At 47.0% G+C, this 22761-nt stretch overlaps 2 protein-coding genes across 2 annotated transcripts in view; both read right to left on the bottom strand.

Moving 5' to 3' along the window:
- The window catches only part of CORO1C (coronin 1C), a 61027-nt gene extending 54515 nt beyond the window's left edge, over nucleotides 1–6512 (bottom strand). The window contains exon 1 of the mRNA XM_062590449.1: nucleotides 4502–6512. Within this exon, the coding sequence (XP_062446433.1) occupies nucleotides 4502–5939 (1438 nt within the window). The 5' untranslated portion in view covers nucleotides 5940–6512. The remainder of the gene's footprint in view (nucleotides 1–4501) is intronic.
- An 8772-nt stretch (nucleotides 6513–15284) lies between these two features.
- SSH1 (slingshot protein phosphatase 1) overlaps nucleotides 15285–22761 on the bottom strand; it is a 41409-nt gene continuing 33932 nt past the window's right edge. The window contains exons 12-15 of the mRNA XM_062589848.1: nucleotides 22506–22652; nucleotides 21599–21799; nucleotides 19979–20606; nucleotides 15285–19516 (exon numbers count right to left, since the gene is read on the bottom strand). Of these exons, the coding sequence (XP_062445832.1) occupies nucleotides 18236–19516; nucleotides 19979–20606; nucleotides 21599–21799; nucleotides 22506–22652 (2257 nt within the window). The 3' untranslated portion in view covers nucleotides 15285–18235. The remainder of the gene's footprint in view (nucleotides 19517–19978; nucleotides 20607–21598; nucleotides 21800–22505; nucleotides 22653–22761) is intronic.

The following is a 22761-nucleotide window of genomic DNA, read 5'->3' as shown; positions in this document are numbered from 1 at the left end:
TTCAGAATTTATTCAGTATATTTCACTAGTTTTGTGTGTCACACATATCTTACCCTCTACAACTACGCACAGTTGCTCCAAACAATCTATTTCATAGCCTTTATACGGAAACAGCACCATGTCCACAGACTCCACCTCTGAGGCTTAGGTCAGCAGCTATATTTAGCTTGCTTGCAAATATGCATCTATTCCATCACTGCAATAAATTGTGCTGGTTTGTTCCTATGATGATCTTAACGTGTCTTAAAGGTAACACACTCATGCCCCACAACCTCCTTTGCCAGTGCAGTATTAGTAGCCCTAGTTTAGAAGAAATGAAGAGACAGAAGCATCTAAAGGCACATGGATTACTTTCAAAGGTCTAGAGCACAGCTCTTTTTTATCTCCTTGTGAGATGCAGTGTTCAGTGCTGCTGGAAAAATCACTACACTTGCTGCACATTGCAGCACAAATCAGTTGCAGAACTGGAAACAGCACTCAGGAGTGCATGACTGTGTGCGAGTCCTCCCCTAACACCGTGTGGGCTCTATACTAAATAAGCATTTTAAGACAACTAAGACTTTAAAATCTACCCTTCGTGGAAAGCAGTGTAGCATAGACTGTTTGCTTGTGGGACTTACATTAGGACGTGAGCAGTGCTCCAGGGGAGTTCCTATGGGCAGGACAGATGTAAATGCCGGAGGAACCTCTATCCAGGAGAAATTTTGTTGGCTTTCTGGACCATCAGCTGATGTAATACAACTTGGCTTGGTATCTCTGAGCAGTCTTAGATGGACAGCAACCCAGTCATTCAGGACCAGTAAAGTTTCTTGAGGGATGAATTTGCTTCAAACATTTCAATTTGCTTAAATCCTCATTGCTAAATATATTCTGAATGAAGGAAAATGGCTTACAGAGGGTTTAGAGAGATCAGCAATTTAAAGTCCTGTTATTTTGCAGCTTAACTTCTAAGTCACACAAAATGTGCCAGACATGACAGTTTATCTTTAGGATTTCTGGGTTGCGGACATCCCAAGTTACACAACTTTTCCAAAACATTTGTGACCACCATTTATCTATCTATTTCTTAAAACATGTTGATTTACATTTAAATAACATGGAAGGTCAGATTGCAGTAGACTCTGCTACCTGAAAGTTATGTATTTTTATATTTCTTCCCTAGCTCGTCATGACTTAGATACGCAAAGACCAAATTCAGCATTATTAAGAGGAGCTGCTCCCATTGAAATTGGTGATGTAATCTTACATTTCACTTAATGCTATTGGAATGTAGTGTTTTTTTAATGCTGAGAAATCTATCTGAGCTGATTGGAATGAAAAAAAGACCCATTTTCTATGCACGTAATAGCATTACATTACTCTTTCTGCCTTTTTTTTCTCAGTGTACATTACATACATATTGAATGGCAAGGGTAGCTTTATTAAACTTGTAACACAGCCTTATTTTTAGGGGACATTTCAGTGATCATCAAATGTTCAGCAGCTGTCAAGATAACTTTAACAGCTACCACATAACATAACCATTCTTGGTTATAGTTAATTAATTTTATGTATTTTAGACAGGATTATGTAGTTTACTCAGGGAAACATTGCCTCGTGATCTGTTCACCAAATTTAGAAAACTGTTTGTTCACAGAAAGAGCAAAGTCTTGTTTGGTTTAGCCTTATTCAATCCTTGGCCAGAAAGGGGAGCTGTAGAATTATGAAATGAAGATAACGAGAGCAATACATTCAGCCAGATTTTAAAAATAAGAGCTAGATAGGGAGAAGTGCACAAGACTATTTAAGAGCATGTGGCAGGGAAGAAAGATGAATATGTGAATTAAAGCATAGGGCTAGGAGTCAGAATTCCTTAGTTTTATTCCCAGATCTGCTCTACTTTGTTGTGTGATATCATACAAGTCACTGCACTTCTTCCAGACATAGTAAATTGGGGTCATATCTCAAGCCTTCTCCCCAAAGGGTCATGGAAATCTGCTGTGGCAAGCAAGCACTTGCGATGACATCATTTATGTAATACTTGAATTGGATGGAAGACACTGGAGATTGACAAGTAATAGTAAATGAACATTAGGTCACGAGGGTTATTAATAATTTATATTATTGCTATTAATGATTTAAATCACATTTCATAAAGGATATTTTTTACCATATATACACACTCTCATGCATGCTATATGGAATAATATAGATGTCACACACATCCCTACCAACTTGTCTATAGGAAAAGCACAGAAATACACACTGCCTGCAGTTTTTACAGAGAAAGGAAATCTTTAATTAAATTCAAGCTAGTCTTTTTCCTCATATATTTTTGTTCTCTGTAATTATCCAGGAACATGAAGTATATTTTTTTCTTGTTTTTTTTCCCCTATTTTTGCAATAAAAGGGGGGATGGATTTCAGTTGCAATACCTAATTAATATGTTGGGACACCAAATAAAAATGAAGTAATTAGTTGCAACAGATGGGATTTTCTTTGTTGCTGTCTCCACTACAGCAGATGATTAACTAGGAAGAGAGAGACGAGAAAGCAGAACACAGAAAATGAAAAAAAAAAAAAAGGCAAGCTGATTTTTATTTACAAAACGAAACTTCCTGTAATTCTGAATAGTAGAAAAAAATCAGCCAGGCACCACATAAAGAGCAAGGGCTTTGAGCAGTGATCAGTAACGTGAGGATTGGCGATGTGATTCCTGTAAGCATTCCATGTTACACTTATCACATATCCTAGTCTTGTCCTCATTATTCAACCAGTTTTGAATCCTTTTGTCATCTTGTTCTGTTTCTCTCCCTGCTGTCTAGGATCAAGTTGGACCAAAGATGCTGGAAAAATCAGAAGTATAAAGAAAGGAATCAAATATAAGCAAGATCTCCTTGTTCAGCTAGGCAACATGAGGTCTGGGCAGATGCCTATCTAAAAACAGGTTCAGCTTTTTAAATGGAGTGCATATAGATATGGCAAAATACGACACTATTCCCACTGCTCTTTATTGCAATATTGTCACATTTCAGTACTGGAATAGATTGTCTTGACCCTCCCTCTCTATTTTTCTGAAGAACAAGTATGTAAACATCTCTCAGGAATTATTTAGTTGTAGCCAGTATAGCCTTAGGGATGAAATATGATTTCTTGTTATCCCTTCTAACCCCATTTTTCTGTAACATCACCTATTGCATCCACCTGCTCTCCTTCTATTCCCCAAACAGGATATGTGCCTCATTGCTGATGAAAACATCACTCCATCTGATCTGGCTGATTAAAACATGCCATATCAGCTGTACCATTTAATCAGACAAATCTCCCATTCAATGAGGAGTAGAGAGACTGGACCTTCAAAGTATAATCCAGACACCCTGATAATAGCCAGTACTAACAGTGCTTCAAGTACAAAGCTTAAATCTGTCAGATTGCAGATAGTTTGCAGTAACAACTATTTCACAATCCTGTTTCTTTACATCATGAGAATGATAATATGACTTAAGATGCTTCCTAAGAGGATAAGATCTGTTTCCCATTACTGCTGGCTTTGTGTTGTCACTAACACAATGCAAACTCTGTGACAATGTCTGTATTCCGACTTGGTTTCATGATTTCTCTGATTAGGTGTAATTGACAGTATAACGTACCCAGCATGGTGAGATAATCATACCTGTTTTTTGAGAAAATATGTTATTCAATTGAAGGTTAGTGTGAATTTTCTGTGCCTTAACATGTTTATTTTCCCTTATAAGGAAATCCACAATAACCAAGCAGATCTTCAATAAACAGAAGATGCAAGTTAACCAGCATGGGTCTCCAATGTTCTTGCAGGATCCAAACTTTCAAACAAACACTCATTTCTAATCTCTCCCTATTTCTGCATAACTCTACTGTTTAATCAGTACTATTTCAACAAAGTGCATTTATTCATAGTTTTTCAGGTTTCCAAATTGATGTCATTCTCCTGAAAGACTTATTCAGCTAAGTCACAATGCAGGAGAAAAAGAGCCTAAAGAAAAGTAAAGCCTCCTTTTATACCAAAATTAAAATAAAATCATATTGGATAGAGAGACAGAGGCAAATAAGCACAGATGAAAGTTGGAGAAAGTATGTAGGCACTTCTCCATTGTATCTATTCATGAAAAGCAATATAGAAGAACTAGATAGTACACTTATTTACTGTTCAGGAGAGTCTTTGCCTACCAGCCCTCTTTTCACAAAACAGCTTCCCTGTAAGAAGTATTTTTACTAGACTGCTAGTAGATTTGAATCAGTGCATGATTTTCTTCCACTTCATCAGGACCAGAGATCTGCTAGATCCCAATATTCCTTGAGTAGATCTCATCTGTTGCTTGATTATTTTAAGGCAGGTATTTCCTGAAAAGCTTCACAACTACAAACTCACCTCCCCATTCAACTCCCACCTGCAATTTGCCTTAAATTCAGCCTTGAAATACGGCACTATAATCCAGATCAGCATTTTACAAGCCTGCCTCCCAGCTGAGCTGTCACACCTCACCTTTTCTGGCTGTGCTGGGCGGTGGTGTTGCTGCCTTCCCCTCTGGAGGCTTTTGCTTTTCAAAAGTTTTCTTTGCGTCGGCAACTTTAAGCACTTTCTCATCCTCCTGATTCTTCCACCCCTTCCGTTCCTGCTCCTCTGGGCCCCCTCCTCCTGGAATCCTTCCTCCAGTGAGCTGGTCTGCGCTGTGCTCGGCTGCAGCTGCTGTCTGCTTCTTAGCAAGCTTTGCTGCATCGCTGCATTTTTCCAGCAGCAACTCTGTCATTGCCATAGTCTTGCTAATACTTAATGCCAGACTCTCTTTGCTGTGGGACCTGGCTGGAGGGGCTGGTGGGGTATTTTTCTGACTATATAAATCAAGTATTCCTGCATCTGCTTCACCTCCAAGCTGTTCCCAGCTCTCAAGGAGCTGGCTGCTGTTCTGTCTTGAAAGCTTTTCAGTGTTTCTAGCCACTGAAGCACAATTTGCAGCCGCAGAGACCATTATCTCAAGGCTCTTCACAACCTGCTTATCTTTCTCTGGCTTCCTGACTGGATCCTCTTCACTAGTCTGACCATTCTGGCAAAGGTCTGGGAAGTCGTCAGTCTGAGGGGTGAAGCTAACCGTCTGCCTAAAGCTTTCAGCTGGCTTGCTGCTTTCTCTTGGGATGTGTGAAACAGATGTTGTCGTCTCCTGTTTGTTTTGCAAAATGTAATCCATTAGCATGGCATTTTGCTCAAAGCTATCCGACCTGATTGGGACACTTGGTTTATTTTCCTCTGAGGAAGAGTTCAATGTCAGTTTATTAACTTGTCTGTTCTCTACGCTACTTTCGGAGTCTGAACGGCTTATCTGCTTCCTCAAGGTTCCTTGGAAAGTGTTGGTAATATTTACATTTGGATTTGCTGCCTTCTCATTCCCTGGGTAACCTTCCTGGTGACTGACATTTTTCTGAATCAAAGGTATCTTGTATTCTGTCATTTCCCATTTCCCTTCACATTCTTTTTCTCCCTCCTGGATCAGGCGTCTGTATTCACTTTCCTCCAGCCTATACACAACAGGCTTCACTGTCCTGCTGGTACCTGGTCGCCTCTGGCCAACTTGTATTTCATATACCTTTGGAGAGACTTCCCCCTCCTCATTTCTCCCGGGCGCTTTTGAAACAGCATGTTCTTCTGGGCACAATTCCTCTGCCACCAGCCCCTGCTGCCCTCTCTCACTCAGACTTCTGCTCATCTGTAACTTGGTAGAGACATGCAGATCACTCTCGGGGTCGGGAAGGTTACCTCGCTCCATCCTATGCCCCAGGCCCTCCTGGCTGAGTTGATTCTTATCTAGCAAAGTATAATCTTCACATGTCACTTTGGAGGTTCTCCGGGAAGTAGTGCAGTCTCTCCCGTTTGCCTTACTTGTGTCATCCAGTAGATATCCATAGTACTGCCAGGTAGAGGCTTCCATGGCTGGGAGCTCAGTTACCTTAATCCCTGATCCAAATGCTTTGAAACTGGCCAGCCAAGATTTTTTCCCACCTTAGGTCTTGACAGACTTTCAGCACCGCCTTCTCTTCCCTCCACTACTCCGAGAGACCGAGGCAGCTTGGAAGTTTCTGTGCCTGGGTCATGTGAATCAGCATTTTTTAGCCTCATGGCCAGTAGAGATGGAAAATGCATGTTGGCATGATGCAGTCCATTCTCTGTGGCAGGGCAGGATGCTGTCTCCTAAGACAACAGCTGTCAGAGTTGATGCTACACTGGTCCCTCCTCAAAAATATCCCACCTGAATAACCGTAAATGCATCCCCCAGCTTCCAATTGGCTGGTCCATAGCACTTTACAGGCAGGATTTGTTACACAGCCACATCTTCCTTCAGGGACTCACCCCTTTTCCCCCAACCTGCAGCAGCAGTAACTCCCTATGGGTCTACGCAGCAATTCTCTCTCTCTTCCCTTTGATGCTGCTGCATCAGCTGCAGCTCATCTGGGCAGGATCACCCTCTGTCAGTTCCTCTGTGGATTTTACAGAGAGCTTGAAAATCCACATCCATACCCCTGGCGCACTTCCTTCCCCTGCACCGTGTTCTGACATGAGACTGATTGTCACAAACACTGTCTCCCAAACACTCCTTCCTTGGAAGCAGTGTGCAGTGCTGACGCTGGGCCTTGGTCTGGATCCCAGTGTATCTGGGAAAGATACTGTATACACAAAGTATTTAGGGCAGAGACAGATTGGCTGGAATTATCTGCAGGAATATGTTATTGTTAAGTGAATTACTGTGACACAAAAAGTATTCCCGAGATAAACAGAGAAGCCCAACAGCAGCCTCAGAAACAAGTTTCCCTTAAGAGACTCCAAAACATAAATTATCAAAAATCCCTATTAATGTGCTGGGCATTTCTCTAAACAAACTTTCATGCAGAAAGTTCCTCCCTGCAAATAATAATTCTGCCAAACAGGCTCCTGTAAATTCTCTGACAACGGCAGTGGAAGGGAGGGGAAAGTGAGAAAGCTTGAAGGGCTCTAATCCGTTTATACACAGCCCCGAATGCCTGACATTTCAGCAAGCCGTGGCACCAGTGACCGGCTCCCATCCCAGAAGCTCTTCCCCAGCGCTTTGCCTTTTATGGTGTACGAGGTGCTGGCTGCCCTATTTGTATCTGTTGAAGAATCCCAAGGCGGGATGCGAGGAAGTACCTAGACAATCCCTGAAGATCTGGAAGCAACTGCGCAGGCACCGCAGCCACGGCTCTGGCCCGCGCGCTGCTGCTGGGGCAGAGGGACTGGTGTGCCGGGCACTGGTCCCTGCAGAGGCTGACCCGAGGCATCGCCGTGTCTTACCCCAGCGCCAGCCCTGCGAGGCTGGAAACAGCGCCCAAAGATCTGCTCCGTTCTCAGCCAGCAAAATGCTTCCTACCCCATCTGCTCCTAGGCTATAGGAATCGCACTGACGCTCTGTGGGGCTGAAAACCCTGTGCTACCCCCAGACAGGCAGGCTCGGGTCGGCGGTGGGAACCAGCCTCGTCCGCAGCCTGCAGGGACTCCAGCAGCCCCTAAGCGTGTGGCCTAAGCACTCACAGGGGCTGCAGGGGTGACTTCGGGGCCACAGTCTCTTGTGGGTGGACAGTACCACCACTTCCTGCTCTCTTCATGCAAAATGCTCTAAAAGGCAGTGGGGGAAAGACCACTGGCCAGTGCCAATGTGAAGGAGTGAGACAACTTTTATCCTAGTCCTTATCAGCCTGTGAGCCAGCCAGGCCCACTCCGAGGAATACTTATCAATGCACATTGCAGAGCTGCTCTGCAGTGAGACAAAACATGGGTTGTTACTACCAGAAGTTTTAAATCTGTGCTGAGGCTGTCCAAAGCAAACACATCTGCTTCAGCAGGACCAGGGGCCAGCAGCCCTGCGTCCAGCGAAGAGCAGGGCAGCAGGAGCTGCTCCTCCGCTGACATTGCTCGTGACAAGTGACCTTCTAAGCAGCGATCGCATCAGCGGCCCGGGGCTGAATGCTGCTGCAGCCAGGAGCGAGGCAGGTCTCATCCAAGCTGGAAGTGTTGCCACTGTGGGAAACTGTACCACAAAGGGGATGTGCAGTGAGCCAGGTGGGGCAGCAGTTACGCTGCATACCTGCTGCCTGGGCATAATTTGCCTCAACACAGTATAATACAAACACACTTACGTTGTCACCTGGGCTAAGCTGCTGCCCTGGGCCATGGATGTGCGCTCCGTCTCAGGCCAGGCGGTCTCTCCATGTTGCTCAGCACTGCTCAGTAACCAGGTGTGACTCAATCAAGGAACCGCTTGGTTACAAGCCTTACAAGCCTTAAAGCCCCTGGAAATGCAGAAGACGACAAGAGAGGATTGCTCCGATTTCTGCTTGCCAGTGGTAGGAGCCAACAGGAAGAAATGTGATCACCAGGTAAAGTTAACTGTAAAGCTGGTTATGAAGCACTTATTTTGCTAGTTTTCACTTAGTTCAGGTGGAGAGACTGAACTGGAAACACTGAGACAGAGGCGTGCGCAGGGCTGGGCTCTATCTAGAGAAGGAGTGTACAAGAGGTGAGGGAGAGTGTTTTAGAAAAAGAACGAGATGAAAACACACACAATTTGGGGATAGATCCAACAGAAAGGTAGGAAACCCCAAACATCTCACACCCTGGTCACTAGAAAGCTGGAAACAGGAATGCCAACAGATCCCAAGTGCACAACTGTGTAAAGAGAAAGATGAATCTAAACAGAAAACCAAAATTGGCAGGGAAAGGTGCTCCACGAGCTGCACTCCGAGAGTGATGCAAAGTTGTCAGCCTGTAGGTGACAGTACCCTGCTCCTCCCACTCCCTTCCCAAGGGTAACAAAATTTTGCAGCAAAATTTTCTGACAGTAATTATGACAGTGACAAACTCTAAGGCCAAATCCCCTCTCCTTGGGATAAAACTTATTAGATTCACATGTTTGCTTTGGCATGATCAATCATTCAGAGTTTTTCCCTTTGAGCTATCCCTGCTCTCCCATGCCAAAGCCAAGTTCATTGTGTTTTTTCCTACAAACTATCATCAGGTGGAGATAACACCTTGATTTCTTGATCTTGCCCTGTGTGATGGCCACAGAGCCCAGGGCTAGTGTGAAAGCTGTACGGTAAGGTTAATATACCCTGATTCTTTGTCACCTGGAAAAGGGGATGAGTGTCATCTTCAGTCTTCAAGGAGAGGTTTAAAAAAACTAAGCTCCCAGCTAAATTTGCAAAGCTGCTCCCTAGCTCTGCAGCAAAACCCTGAGGGGGCAAAGAGCCCTGCGGCCCTAAGACCCACAGCCAAGGGCAGTAGGAGCCAGCAAAGGCCAGTACCCCGTGCTGGGCTGGGCTGGGCTGCCCAGCTCAGCAGCATTTTGCACCAGCTGCTTACTTCAAAGAGCTCCGTGTTAAATCCCAGGGAGAGTCTGACAAGGGTTCCTGTGGAGCAAAGAAGCAGCTATTGCTGAACTGTATGCATAAAAGGAAATGACAATTGCAGCAATGTTTCCACTGCTGCCCCATCCTTCATGCCAGATTGGGAGGTACTTTTAGGGCAAATGCTGTGCTCAGGGTTAGGGCTGAGGCTGGAGCAAATCCAACAGGCTGCCCATCAGCTCTCCAGCACTGCCCCCGTCCGAGAGCTCTCAAATCCGAAGCAACAGGTAAAGCTACTGCTGCTAGTATGAAATGTGTGTGTATGTATGTATGTCTATACACACGCACTCAGTCTGCATTTATACGCAACCACCTGCCTACAGCACTGCAGCCAGGCTTTCCACCACACACTGTCACAAACTCCGCGCAGGGGACAGTTCCCCAGCGGCAGCAGCATGTTCATAAATGGCCCCGTAAAGAACAAGCCCCACCTGCAGCACACCACAAACCGTGCCTGCTGCAGTCTCTGATCCCATGATCTTGGAATTTGTTGCAGAAACCATCTCCTGTCTCTCAGCAGCAATGGCAACTCTAAGCTTCTGCTTAGAAAAATATTTACATTTCTACCTCTTCAGACTGCCAAAGTGAGCTGTCCCGCCACGACCCAGTATAAATAGATACAGAGTTATCTTCCTGAGTCTGCAGACAGCTGAAAATGGATTGGAAGAGTGGCAGATTACCTTGTTCGTTGCAATAGGCTGCTAGCTTTAAAATGCTGCTGTGATCCTTTGAGTCCTGTTGCTTCTTTCTGTGCATTGTTTTGGTCAACGGATGTCTTGAAAGCAACCTTACTCGCCTGCCACAACATATACCTTCCCACAATAACACCTCTGAAATGCCTGCTCATCGCCCCTGCCGTCACACAACCTCAACGTGAAACTGGAAAATACCCCATAGGGAACCATCCTCTTACTGTCGGGGGCAAAGAAAAGAGGTGGATGATCCTTTAGGATCCTGGCCGCTGACTGCAGAGTGCTATTCTGCTCAGCGACGCTTGTGCGCTGCTCCACCACGGAGGTGAGGGAACACTGCACCAGACCACCTGCCACAGCCACAAACTGTTCATGGAGGTTTAACGCTCAAGCAACTTGTTTTGCCAGCAAGTCTATAAATAAGTTCTCTGACAGTCATCAGAATCAGACAGAACTCGTGTTGCTCCAGATGTTGCCTAGTTTTGCCATAGCAACATCACAACAGGATGTAACGTTCAATCATAACAAGAACAGAAAAAGGCTTATAAACTTACTGGCAGTCACAGGGCACACACTCGAGCCATTTTATAGTCCTCTGTAGTCCTGCCTCTTAATGTGCTTCTTTTTACAAGCAACTCTTACAGATATAAACCTGCAAACAACTACTGTGTAGAAATTTCCATCTTTGGGAAACAGAGACAAGCAGTGAAAGCTGTCTTTTAAATCAACCAAGGAAAGTTTGAACTAAACCAAATAACAGCAAACAGCTTGGAGCTTCCTTGGAGCCTGACCTCGAGTGGCAGCAGTTAAGGGATGGCGCCTGTCCCAGGAATCCCAGAAGCATGCTACAAAGCTTTCGTCTTTCCAGACAGGAGGTCTCATGTACCGGAGCCTCTGGGATTCCCGGCTCAGCATGTGTCTTTCAGCCCTGCTGTGGCTCAGCACTAGAGTTAAACCCCAGGGTGTAAAAACTGCACATACGGACACGCACGCTCCCACCGCTTTCCTTTGCGTGTCATCGTGTAAGCATGCCTGGGCAGCTCTCCGGAGGCCTTGACACGGAGCCAAGCGCTCCTCCTCAGCTGCTCAGCGCAGGGTCTCCGTCTTCGCTCAGAGGATGGGACATGGGTCCTGGCTGCAGGTGTTGGACGTTCCTGTTTGTGATAAAGAGAAGGCATCTCTGGCTGCTGCAGATCCCCCGGGTACCTGTCCACACAGGGCAGACCTGGGCCAGCACCAGCTCCAGCACTGACCAGGTGCAGGCACTGGAGGCCGAGCTACATTTCCATGGAGGAGATGCACTCAGAGCTAAGGAGAAAACCAGCAGCCAGGAACTGGATTTGCAGAAAGCTCTTGTTCAGCAAGCAGCAGTCCTGAGGGGCAACAGAGCAGAGGGCAGGAGCAGCCCCCAGCCCTGGGGCCAGGCAGGCTGTGTGTGGCAGGGGTCCCCACGGGAGACCAGGATGAATCCCAGGAACTCTAAAGCGCTCCTCCTTCCCCCATCTCACAGCCACGGAAGCAGGCTGCGGGAGGCCAGCATCCTGCAAGCACGCCCTTGCTGCCCTGCAGCCAGCAAGCTCCTCTCTGCTCTGGGCCCGAGGCTTTCACAACACAGCCTAGGGAGGTGGGCGTCGGGTCCTTCGCCGTTCCCGGACATCACCAGCTCGGCTGGCGGGTCCCTGCTCCGCAGGCTCCTGGCCAGGCTCACGCCTCTAGGTGACAGGGCTGAGTGGCCCCGCAGAGGCAGCGGCTCACACCCGGGCCACTGCCCAGGCGGCGCTTGGCTGATGGAGCAGCGAGAGCTGCCGATTCAAAGCCAGATCAGCAAACAAACACCTGGTCACGAGCAGCATTTCTTGTGGGGGTTAATGACTCTTTGAGGTAATTAGCAAGTTTGTCAGGGCTGGAGAGCATCCCCAGCCTGTGCTTTGCTGCTCTGCCAAGGTAAACACTGACATGTTCCTCCCCAAGGCGGCTTTGAGAGCACGAACAATTCTAGGCAGTAACAAGACTCCTTGCAGGCACAGGAGACCGATGCGCACTGTTTGCCTTTAAAGGCAAAATTTGGTGAATGCCCAGGATGTGCTGGTCCCACGTTGGGTGGATCTTGGGGCTGCAGCAAAATTGGCTCAGGGCAGAAGAGCCGCAGCCTGGGAGTTAGCTCAGCTGCTCTATGCGGGATATTTGCTCTTCAAAGGAGCCAGTATAGCCCAGGCCTGTGGGAATTAAGGAGACCACATGACTCATGCAACACCCCAGATAAAGCACCGCTTCGTGCTCTGGGCAGGGATTGCTTCGCAAACAGGCATCACTTTCCTGCACACGACTGCTGCACTGCCTATATCCGCTCAGTGCTCAGCAACATGCTCCTCAAACCCATCTCAAAAGCGGTTAGCCAGAGAATCACAATTTCAGTCCTATGCCTGCCTCCAAGCATTAAATGTTTCCATTTCATTCCCTTTCCACCTTAAAAACCACAAGTGAGCCCATGCCATGGCTCCAGTGTGCTTCTGCACTGCTCGCTCGTCCAGCGGAGCAGGTAGAGCACCTTCAACAGCGCACGGATGCAGTCGAGAGGCACGGAGGCATCACCCGATGTGGCCTTTAGGGATGGCAGAGAGCAGCCAGGACCAAGCAAAAGGGCAGAGGGTAATGCGGAGCGCAGCCGGAGAGACACATCCCGGGGCAAGGCTCACAGGAGCAGCCCGTCCACCCCCGTTGTGCTCTTTCCTTTCCGTCCCCACCCCGTGGGGCTTGTTCCTCGTAGCCAGACTGCTCATCACAGGGCCAGGTCCTCACCAGGTCTCACCAGAGCGACTTTGCTGGCCTTGGGGAGACAAACGAGACGAGAACTCGGCTCCAGCCTGCCGGGTGGGTCCTGCCACTCGTGTGCCACCTCGCCACCGCGCACGCAGAGCTTGGGCTTATGGGGGTTATGGCCCAGCCCTTCCCCACTTCCAGAAATGCTGCAAAGCTCATTTGTAAAAGGAAAAAAGAAGTTTATTTTCCTCACAAGAAGCACATAAAATATACAGTACATTTTTACAAACAAAAGTAAAAAAAAGTGCATTATGCATCCCCTACCGCAAACGTACAGTACAAAAGATACTGCATATTTAAATATAAAACCGGAATTAAGAAATACAATGAAATAAAAGTAACATTGTTATCACTGAGTACAGCAATGCATTGAAACAGCTACGAGTTACTCATCCACCTACTCCTCTCTGGATTTACGGTTACTATCTACGGAGGATGGTCTCAGCCTCCCGGGTCCAGGAGCCGACTCCGCGCCGAGAGCAGACAAACGTTTGCAACACGAACAGTGAGACATTACCGAATTAAAGAACGCTTTTAGGGAAAGGACAACCAGAAGGACGGCTATTGCTCTAACACAGACCGGCAAAGCAGAGACTGCGAATAAGGTGCCAGTTTTGTGCATTTCAGGTTTATATCAGAACGCGACTTGGTTTGGATTACACCTGGAAATCCGCTGAGCAAAACGTGCCCCTCCAGCTTCGGAATGTTTTGCCCGGGCAGCCCCTGTCTGCACTTCTGCAGCAATGCATAGATAAGTCGGAACCGACAGCACCAGGAGCTGCAAGCTGCATGGCATTTTCGTAATACACCCCGCTGATTTTGCCATATACAGAGCAAAAAGGGAAGCGTTTCGCAATTCTGAGCTCAGCAGTGATGGGAGGACTGAAAGGTTGATATGCAGACGTTGCAATGGCCTTACTGCCACTGGAAACACCAAAAGCACCAAAAAATGAACAGCAAACAGCAGAGTTTAACAGCTCAGCAAAAATACACAGTATTTGTAAACTATTATTAAGGCACTCAATTGTAAAAGAACAATTACAATACATGGGAGAAAACATCTACCTTTTCATGCAACAAATCTAACGAAGTCTGCAAGCATCATAGGTTTGGCTACAAAACCTTTGAAATGGCACGCTAGCGCTTCTAACACACGTTGGCCTTAAAAACAACCGACAATAAACTCTGTCTCTATCCTGACAGTATCGTGTTGCACCAAGCAGCAACAGAGCTTCAAGTCTGATGAGCTAAACTGTGGGACTGGCGACCGAGCCATGCTCAAACGACAGCTGAGTCCATGCAACAGGTTTTCGGTGTCACGGCGCAGGACAGGCAGGCTACGCAGCGCCGTGCCCCTGGGAGAGCAGCAGTTTGTATGCAGCAGAATTTGGCAGGCACTCCGGAAAACAGGAAGGAATACTTATGTTCACTTGCATCATTTAAGACCTGGGAATTTTTCTGAACTTGTTCAAGTCAAAGCCCCCACTTCTTCCCTCGGCTGGTCAGCAGCGGGAGCGCACAGGAACGTTATCTGCAGCACCGAGAGGTACCGGCACGTCGGCATCTGCTCCTCCTGCTCGGAGCTGGGTCCCTGCACGGTGATGGTCCAGTCCGGCCTTCCTCTGCCCTCAGTAAGTTGCTGTGCTGGGGCAACGCGCCCAAGTGGGAGCCAGGGTGAGGCGCCCCGGGGGCCCTGCCGCACAAGCGCCCAGGCGGGCCGAGCCGCAGGGCAAGGGTAGCAATGCAGCGAGTTCTGCAGCTCTCACGAGCGGGCCTGAGCAACTGTCCCTCGCTGGGAATCGAGGGGCTGCTGCAGACCCTCAGTTAAGGGCCAGTCCTAAAGCAGTGCTAAGGGCCCTGCGCACATATGTCTCCCCTCTGGGAGAAGAGGGAAGCAGAAAAAGAAACAAGAAAAAAAAAAGCCACCCCCCCACCCCTCCCCAAAAACCATTACAATATGGGAAAACAGAAAAGAAAAACACAAGTCAGGCTGAGATCTGCCTCCCCATCCCAGCTCCACCAGACAGCAGCATCCCAAGCAAGGGCAGGAAACCTGGAGACAGCAGCTCTAGAGCACAGATCAGTCTGAGCGTGAGGACTGCAACTGGCCCTTGCAAGCTTCAAGACTGACCACTGTGCAGTGCCCAAACCCGTGCACCGTGCTGTGAACTGCAGAGGGGCTGGGAGCAGAACAGCAGGAAAAAAGAGCCATCCGAGGTGGCTGTTCTAGCAGACACTACTGGCAAAACCCTCAAGAGCCCCGCAGGCATCAGACAGTGCAGTGGCCTCCTAGATGCCTCCCACCTCTTTGCCATCACTTACAAACAAGAATCCAGGTACAAACATAGTAAAAAGCATACAAACATAGGAAATTTATTACTGTAGATCTGGGCTTGCAAATGCACTCACGGTACTCTGACCTTAGGGAAGGATATTTCGGTGGAAGGTCTGAGCTGGGAAGAGGGGCAGGATGCACGCCTCGGGGAGTCACAGTGTACAGAACTGGTCACTTCCGATTTCCAAAACATGCAACAAAAAATGGGAGGGACGGCGAAAAGGGCCGATTTCTGTCAATCACAGGATCCAAGTTCAAGATACCTCAGACTCCTGTAGCTTGTTTCAAACCTTCTCTCACAATGGAAATAAGAAGGGCGCCCTAAGCTAAAGGTGTGCTTAAAACTTAAGACTCTTTAAGGAGAGACATTTATATACCAATTCTCAGTCCATATAATTCCTCACAATATTGATACAAAATGCGTTGTCTTATGGTTAAGAAAGGGAAGAGGAAACCAAAAACAAAGGTAAACTCCAGGTGCTTGGGACAGTAAAACACATGGCTCACTTTCTCAAGACATTGAGTTCTTGATGAATACAGGCTGCGTTTTACTTTATGCAGTCCTGCTCTCCACCCCATCCTGAGAAGCAGATTTGTAAGAACAGCTTTCAAAGGAGATTTAAAATTCTGGAGAGCTCAAGACTCATAGCCCCGTTGTTAAACTGGCACCATATCAAATCGGTCAGTTTGCCACCATTGAGCTCTAGGGTCTGTTTTGACCCCAAAGCCTGCTTCAAAACATTAGCCCAAACGAGCAAGCTACTATCACATTTTCAAAAGCGCCCAAGTCACTGCAAATCCAATTCACATTCAGCGGGACTCCGAGAGCGCCGACATTTGGAGCACGTCCTCTGCACCCCTTTTGAGTTCTCCCCTCCTGAGCTGGCAAGAGCACCCAGCACGGAGCAGGTCTTGAGCTGTGCTCTTTCAGGTTGGCTGCCCAAAATAGTCTAAAAAAAGTGTTTCATATAGCATCCGTGAATTGCTTCATTTCAAACATCTCCCACTGCACGGTAGCAAGAGAAAGAGCGAGCGTACTGTACCACTGCTCTGAGACTGGTCCACGAGAACAGCCACTGGCCACCAGGCAGCATCACCAAGCGCACAGGGCAGGCCAAGGCCGCAGAGGAGAACACAGGCAGCCTACATTTACTTCCTTTCAGGTCATGCCTGCTTTTCTCTGAAAGGAGACCTCACCCACAATTTCAATATCCATTTCTTTTTGGAATGATCCTATTTTTCTGTTTGACTGCCAGGGCCTGAACCTTGAGGTCTGCACCTGAGATCTGTGCTCAGGTTCCCAGGGGCTCTCCTGGGAGCTGAGGAGGGACAGACCATTTCTGAGTTGACCCTCAGTGTCGCAGAGGCAGCAGGTCCCAGGCAGCCGCCAGAGTACAAAGGTCTCTGAGGCAGGACTTTGCTCCAGAGTGGCCAAATCCTGCCTAGCAGAAGCCAGCAGTTTCAGAGGGGCAGGACTGAGCCTGTCTCATCAGCCACACAGCTTTTGCAGTACCATGCAGAAGCACCAAATGCTGTCTAACCACAAGCATAACTCTGGCTGAGTAGGGAGGCTGGGCAAACTACTACGCCCTGCTGTGCCTCTGCCCGTCCTGGGCACCTAACCTCTGCTTCTCCCATGGGATGCACACAGACCCAAACAAGAGCAGGATTTACACGTCTGTCACTGTTGGCAAGAGGCTAGTGCAGCCCTGCAAGAGCTGGGACACGTAGATGCAGCCTCCTGCCAACCAGCATCAATAACAACTTGGACTCACGCAGCACAACTTTCAAAACTGCTTCCCAGGCTGCTGGGAAACCGAGGATGCAGGAACTATTCTACCAAAAACAATACCAATAATCAAAAAAGTTACACATTTGCCTATTGCCTATTCCGATTTCAAATGCATAGCACACCACGAGAGCCGCCGTCTTCCCCTGGAGCAGGAGACGGCTCGGTTATCTCGCCTGCAACACGTGCTGCCAACAGCCCGATGAAGAAGGGTCTCCAGCACAGGAACCACAACACTGATACAGCATCACATAATGTTTCACTAGATTTCACGGTCACTTACTGGCCAGGCTTGTTATTATCACTGGGACGTTACAAACCACAACAGCAAAACACCCAAAGAACAAGACATCTGTCCACTTCAACAACGATACAGTCTAGATGTCACTCTGTTATCCACAGAAGATGATGACAATTCACCTGGTTGTACAGCAAAGAAGGACTAACGTCAGCAGATCACACACTCAATATGAACACAGCTTTATACTCCTTCACTTGACTTCATAGCTAGATTACTCAGTGCAGAAAAGCCTATGTCTCAACACTCTTTCAGGTCTTTACAGTTAACATTAAGGTAATACCTTCAAAAAAAAAAAAAAAGGTAAGTATTGTGGGAAAACCCTTTAAAAAGAAAACAAACCAAGAGTAGAAGTCAGCAAAACAGAGGTAGTGTTCATGTGTTCATGTCACCGTTTTAAGGTTTTTTTCACAAGTGCCTATTTTAACTAGAGACTTGTGTTTGTTTTGTAAAAAAAAAAAAAAAAAAAAAAAAAAAGTATCAAAAAAGTAATGACTAATTATTTTTTGAGGGTTTCACACAGAATATTTCAGCAATGTATATAGATAGATAAATAGGTAAAATATCTATCTATATATGCACACACAAAAACACATTATTATACTTGGCAAACAGTACTAGAAATAGCATCCTGCAGGACAACAGGTAGTTCACACAAAGTCCTTTTCTAAGCCATGCAATACATTTTATTTTTCTTTGTGCCCTTCATAATGATCCATTATATTTCTTTTTCTCCCCACTTAGGATACAAAGAGGGGAGGAAGAAGTGGCATCAGATGAAATACTGCCAGTCAGATGGTAAAACTGCATTGGTGCAATGAATAAATGCCTTAAAGAAAAAAAAATCCAAACCACCCTCACCTCCCCTACAGACAGCATCAACTTTTGCCCATCCAAAGTGTATTCTTCAAGTTTCCCACAGTCGACTTTGCTACCAGTGTGGAGCTGACATCTGCACTCCTCAGAGTGGATTGTGGCTCACAGAGCACGGAAGACTCGCTTGAAACAGCTTCTTTTGAGTCCGTTACGGTTGACACATCCATGTCACTTGATAAGTCCTCAGAGGACAAGTTAAGACATCCTAGCTTGGCGAGAGAATTGGACCTTTTCAGAGGAGAAGAAACAGTCAAACCAGCCAGCCGCAGCCTAGTCTCGATTTCCTGAGTTCGCTGCTTCACCAGGCCGGGCTTCCCCCGCACGCTGTGAATACTGTCACTGCTGGAGCTCCGCGTCAGGTTGGAGCTCCGGGAGGACGATGGGGTGTAGCAGATGGTCTTCAGAAAGTCCTTTGTGAAACTGCTCGTGTGCTCCAACCTACACATGACAGGTGTGGAGGTTTTCTGAGAGATTCCTTCCACAGCACGTTTGGCCTCTAACTTCTCCACATCATTTGCTGTGTCTTCAGGTATCAGTGGTACTGGCCCCAGAAGTGGTACTAGGGCATGATGTGAAACCAAATCCTGGCTTTCCTCCACAATGCCAGAGTCAACTCTGCTCATTGGACTCTCTCTGAACAGCGATGAGGCTTCTGACGGTATGCTTTTCAAACGTTCTAGTTCTTTGGTATGTTTTCTAACCAAGCCTGCTTTTTGCAGCTGAATAAGTGACTCCTGATGCTGCATCAAGTAACTGCTTGCACTTGGCTTTTCCAAGTCTTTACTGAACAACAAGTACCTCAGATCCTTTGTGGGCTTGCTGTCCTTTCTGGCTAGAGATTCTTCCTTTACCACTTCTGCAGTAAGGGGGCTCTTGTCACAGTGTGAGTTGCTCTTGGCCAGCAGAGTTTTGACAAGAGTTTTTGGTGCATCTTTTCCTTTCTCTGAAATACTGTAGTGTTGATCAACCACTGATTTGCAAGTACCAGCTTCCAAAGTACCAGTTCCTGCTGACAGAGGAAGCGGAGTCTCATTATTTTTAGTTCTGATTACTTCCTCTGACTGAGACTTGCTGGGCAGGTGGTCTGCCAAGTTGGAAGTGATGTGGGAGAGGAGAGCTGGCTGTGTGCAGATGGTAGAGCTGCGACGTGCAGTGCCTGGATTCAGCTTTTCACACTGCTCCCCGAAAGACTCAGGAGACAAACTGGCCGAGGAATACATGCAGTCAGCACAAGATTGATAGGAAGGCTTGACTTTACTGAGGATCCCAAAAACAGCATCATGCTGCAAAAAAAGAAAACAGGTACAGATGAATGCACACGGAACCACACATCAACAAACAGCAGAGTGAAAGACACAGAACAGAAGAAATATTTACAGCCGAGCAGATCTGAGAGACTTCCAGTTCTCTATTAAAGCCCTGCAGCAGGAACAAAAGTCACGTACTTTCCCAGCAGACAGTAACGTCACTAGAAGAACACCTACCATTTCAAGTGATGGTCATGCAAGCAAGTTGCCCAAAGCAGGTTATAGCGCGCTCACATGTGTGCGCTCTTTCTCTGGCAGCTAAATCCACAGCTTGGGCAAGCAAAGCCCCGTTCAGAAGCATTTCGAAAAGGAAGCAGCTCATCATGGAATGAAAGGGTCTATCCAAGTCAAATGAAACCGTGCTACGAAGATGAGAAGAGCAGTTTCACTTGCAGCAGTCAGCCACGCTAGTCATCTACAATTGAATTCCATACGCACCTCAAAATCCTCCGGGCAACTCCTTTTGCTGTTGTTGTTATTCAGGTTCTCTCTATTAAGCCTGCTCTCCTCCTTATGCATAGATAAGCGACGTTTCCACTTCTCCATAGGATTTTCCTCCCTGACACCATCCTCTCCCAGATCCCTGGGGCCTGGCACTATCCTTCCCTTCCGGGGGCTGAATTCTAGTTTCTTCTTGACTTCCTTCTCACAGAAGCTGCTCAGCTCTGTTGCTGGCTCTGCTGTCTCTAGCACTTTTGCTGTCTCCACCCTCCCGTCAGAAGATGCAGATAGAGGCTTTCCCGCCAGCGAGTCAGCTTGTTCTGCAAGTGCATCCTGCTCCAACTCCTCCACTTGGAAAAAACTCTCCCTGTCACTGGGCATCTTGTTCTCCAGTAGGGTGTCCGAGAGGCGCCGGAAGCAGTAATTGAAGCCCACAGCCACTTCTGTGCTGGCTCGGTTGTCCAGGTACACTGACTGTGAAGGTGTGTCCAGGTCAGCCAGGCGATTTTCTAGGTCAATGTCCAAGCTTTCAAGTAAGAAGTCACCTGACCCTGTGGTGCCATCTGTGTTCTGTGATATGTTGCTCTCTGCCTGCTGTTTCCACAGCTTATTGTGCCGCTGCTTGCTAAGGAAAAGAAAAAGACACAAATGACCACAGTTAAGCTGTTGCTGATATGATGGCTGTGGTGCGAGTTGAGGGCAGTGGTCAGTTCCAGGCAAGTCCCCCCACTTCTACATACCAGGGGACTTCACAACCCAGAATCAAAAGACTGACTGGTGAGCCCAGTCCTGCAGTTCTATATGGGCAAAAAAAAAGTCTTTAGCATCAGGATTTTGTCCATCATGCCCACCTGCTCCAATGTCTTTTGGACCTAGCAGACCCTCAGCAGTGCACCGCCCTGAATACACAATGGGAACAGCCCTTGTGCAGAGGGGCACTGAGCCCTCTTTCAGGGTGAAACACACTGAGCCAACAGCGCTGCACGTCTCATGGCACAGTTTCTGTTGAACCAGAGCGAAAAATTTTTGTCTTCTTCCTCTACTACAGCAAAGGCCAAGTCGAGCATGCAGAAATCCTTGTTAGATACTACAGCACTTGCAGTAACAAAGAACTTGACTGGCACAGTCATCCAGAACTGTATACGATTTGCCTCCAACACTGCCTGAGCCCCATTCTGCCTCATAAAACAAGAACAATGTTTTGCTGAACAGCCCTGGCTGCTGAGAAATATGAACACGCTTCCCAAATGCAAAGAAATCCTCACTGAATTAAACCAGAGCAGATCTCTCTAGAAGACAGCTAATTTCCATCCAGGGAGGCCTGGCATAGACAGGGTTTAGAAAAAACACGATTAGCCCAGGCTTCTGCGCCTGCACTTTGAAGAGGGCCCTTCTGTACAGTGGTCTGTCCTTCAGACTATGGTACCACCCACACTCTGCCAGCATCTGTCTTGCATACACCTGTGCTGTGCTTATCAGCAGAAGATGCTGCTGCCTCAATAGAAGCCCATGGAACTTGATTAACATTGTGATTCACTGAAATGTTAAGAGTCATTGTCTCCGATTAGCTCCTTTTATCTCCTGCAAGTCACTTTTCCATTCACTTTATCACCTTACCTTGCATCTAAAATGCCTTCATATTCCAAAAGCTGTCTCATGAAGCCTGCATTTGGTCTTGCAATGCTGCGTTTTTGCTTCACATAATTATAGGCTTTTTCCAGGGACCAGCCAAATTCCTTCATTGCATAAGCTATAACAGTAGATGCTGACCGGCTAACACCCATTTTGCAGTGCACCAGGCACTTGGAGTGATTCTTCCTGGAGAAGGAGAAAAACGGAAAATCTCTTACATCTTTCTGGTTATTGTATTTGTTCTTAACACTTTAAATGGTAAATGGAGAGTACTTTTGTCCTCCTGACCCCTCTCACACCACAGGTCAAGCAGTGGACTTGGTAAGCCATGAAGTCAGAGGTTGGAGAAGGGCACCCTCAATCATACTGCCATTTCAGAGACCACCTTGCAGTCTCCTGCCTGCCCACTCAGGTCTTTGGCTACAGGTATAAGCAGGAACAGCTTGAATGTAGAAACTTAGTGGTCTGATGGGCTCTGTCACCACCTCTTGCCTGCAGAGATAGCTTGCGCTAGCCTAATAAGGACATGAGTCAGAGTATTTATAAAGTTTCTTTAGAAGAGGAAATGTTCTTGTTGTTGTTTAGCTTGCAAGAGGAAACTACAACAAAAATAAATAAATAAACCACAGGCTATGAACAGGTTAATCCCTGACTGGTGCAGGAGCAGACCAGGTATAAACAAGTTTCAGGGACACAGAAACCTCCTGGGAGAAGCAGTAATGCAAAACCCCTGTTGCCATTGTCAGCTGCGGGGTCGCTCCAGGGAGTTCCAGCTTCGGTGGCTGGATGAAATATGCAGGGCAGTTTCACTCCCTTCACCCAGACCTCAAGCAGTTCTTAGCGAGAGAGCATATCCAAGCCACAGCTAAGTCACGTCTCCCTGCCCACTTACTTGGCCTTGTTTATAAAGTGATACGCCTCATTCCAGTGAGCCAGGAGGTCTGTTGTCTCCTCGTCATACACTCGGATATTATGATATGCAAACAAACCAGGGAAAAAATTATCTATTTCCCTGGTCACGTTTAAAATGTAGTCAATGCTGTGGAAAAATGAAAAGAAAAATAGAGTTGAACTGCTGTGGCCATGAAAGGGGAACTGATACACACTGAATTACAAGAAATCTGACACAACATGTGCTGTCAGATTTT

Source organism: Rhea pennata, chromosome 17 (genome assembly GCF_028389875.1).
Source record: "Rhea pennata isolate bPtePen1 chromosome 17, bPtePen1.pri, whole genome shotgun sequence".
In the NCBI taxonomy this organism is placed as follows: Eukaryota; Metazoa; Chordata; class Aves; order Rheiformes; family Rheidae; genus Rhea; species Rhea pennata.
Note: the sequence above shows the minus strand (reverse complement) of the source record. Positions and strands in the feature narration are given on the sequence as shown.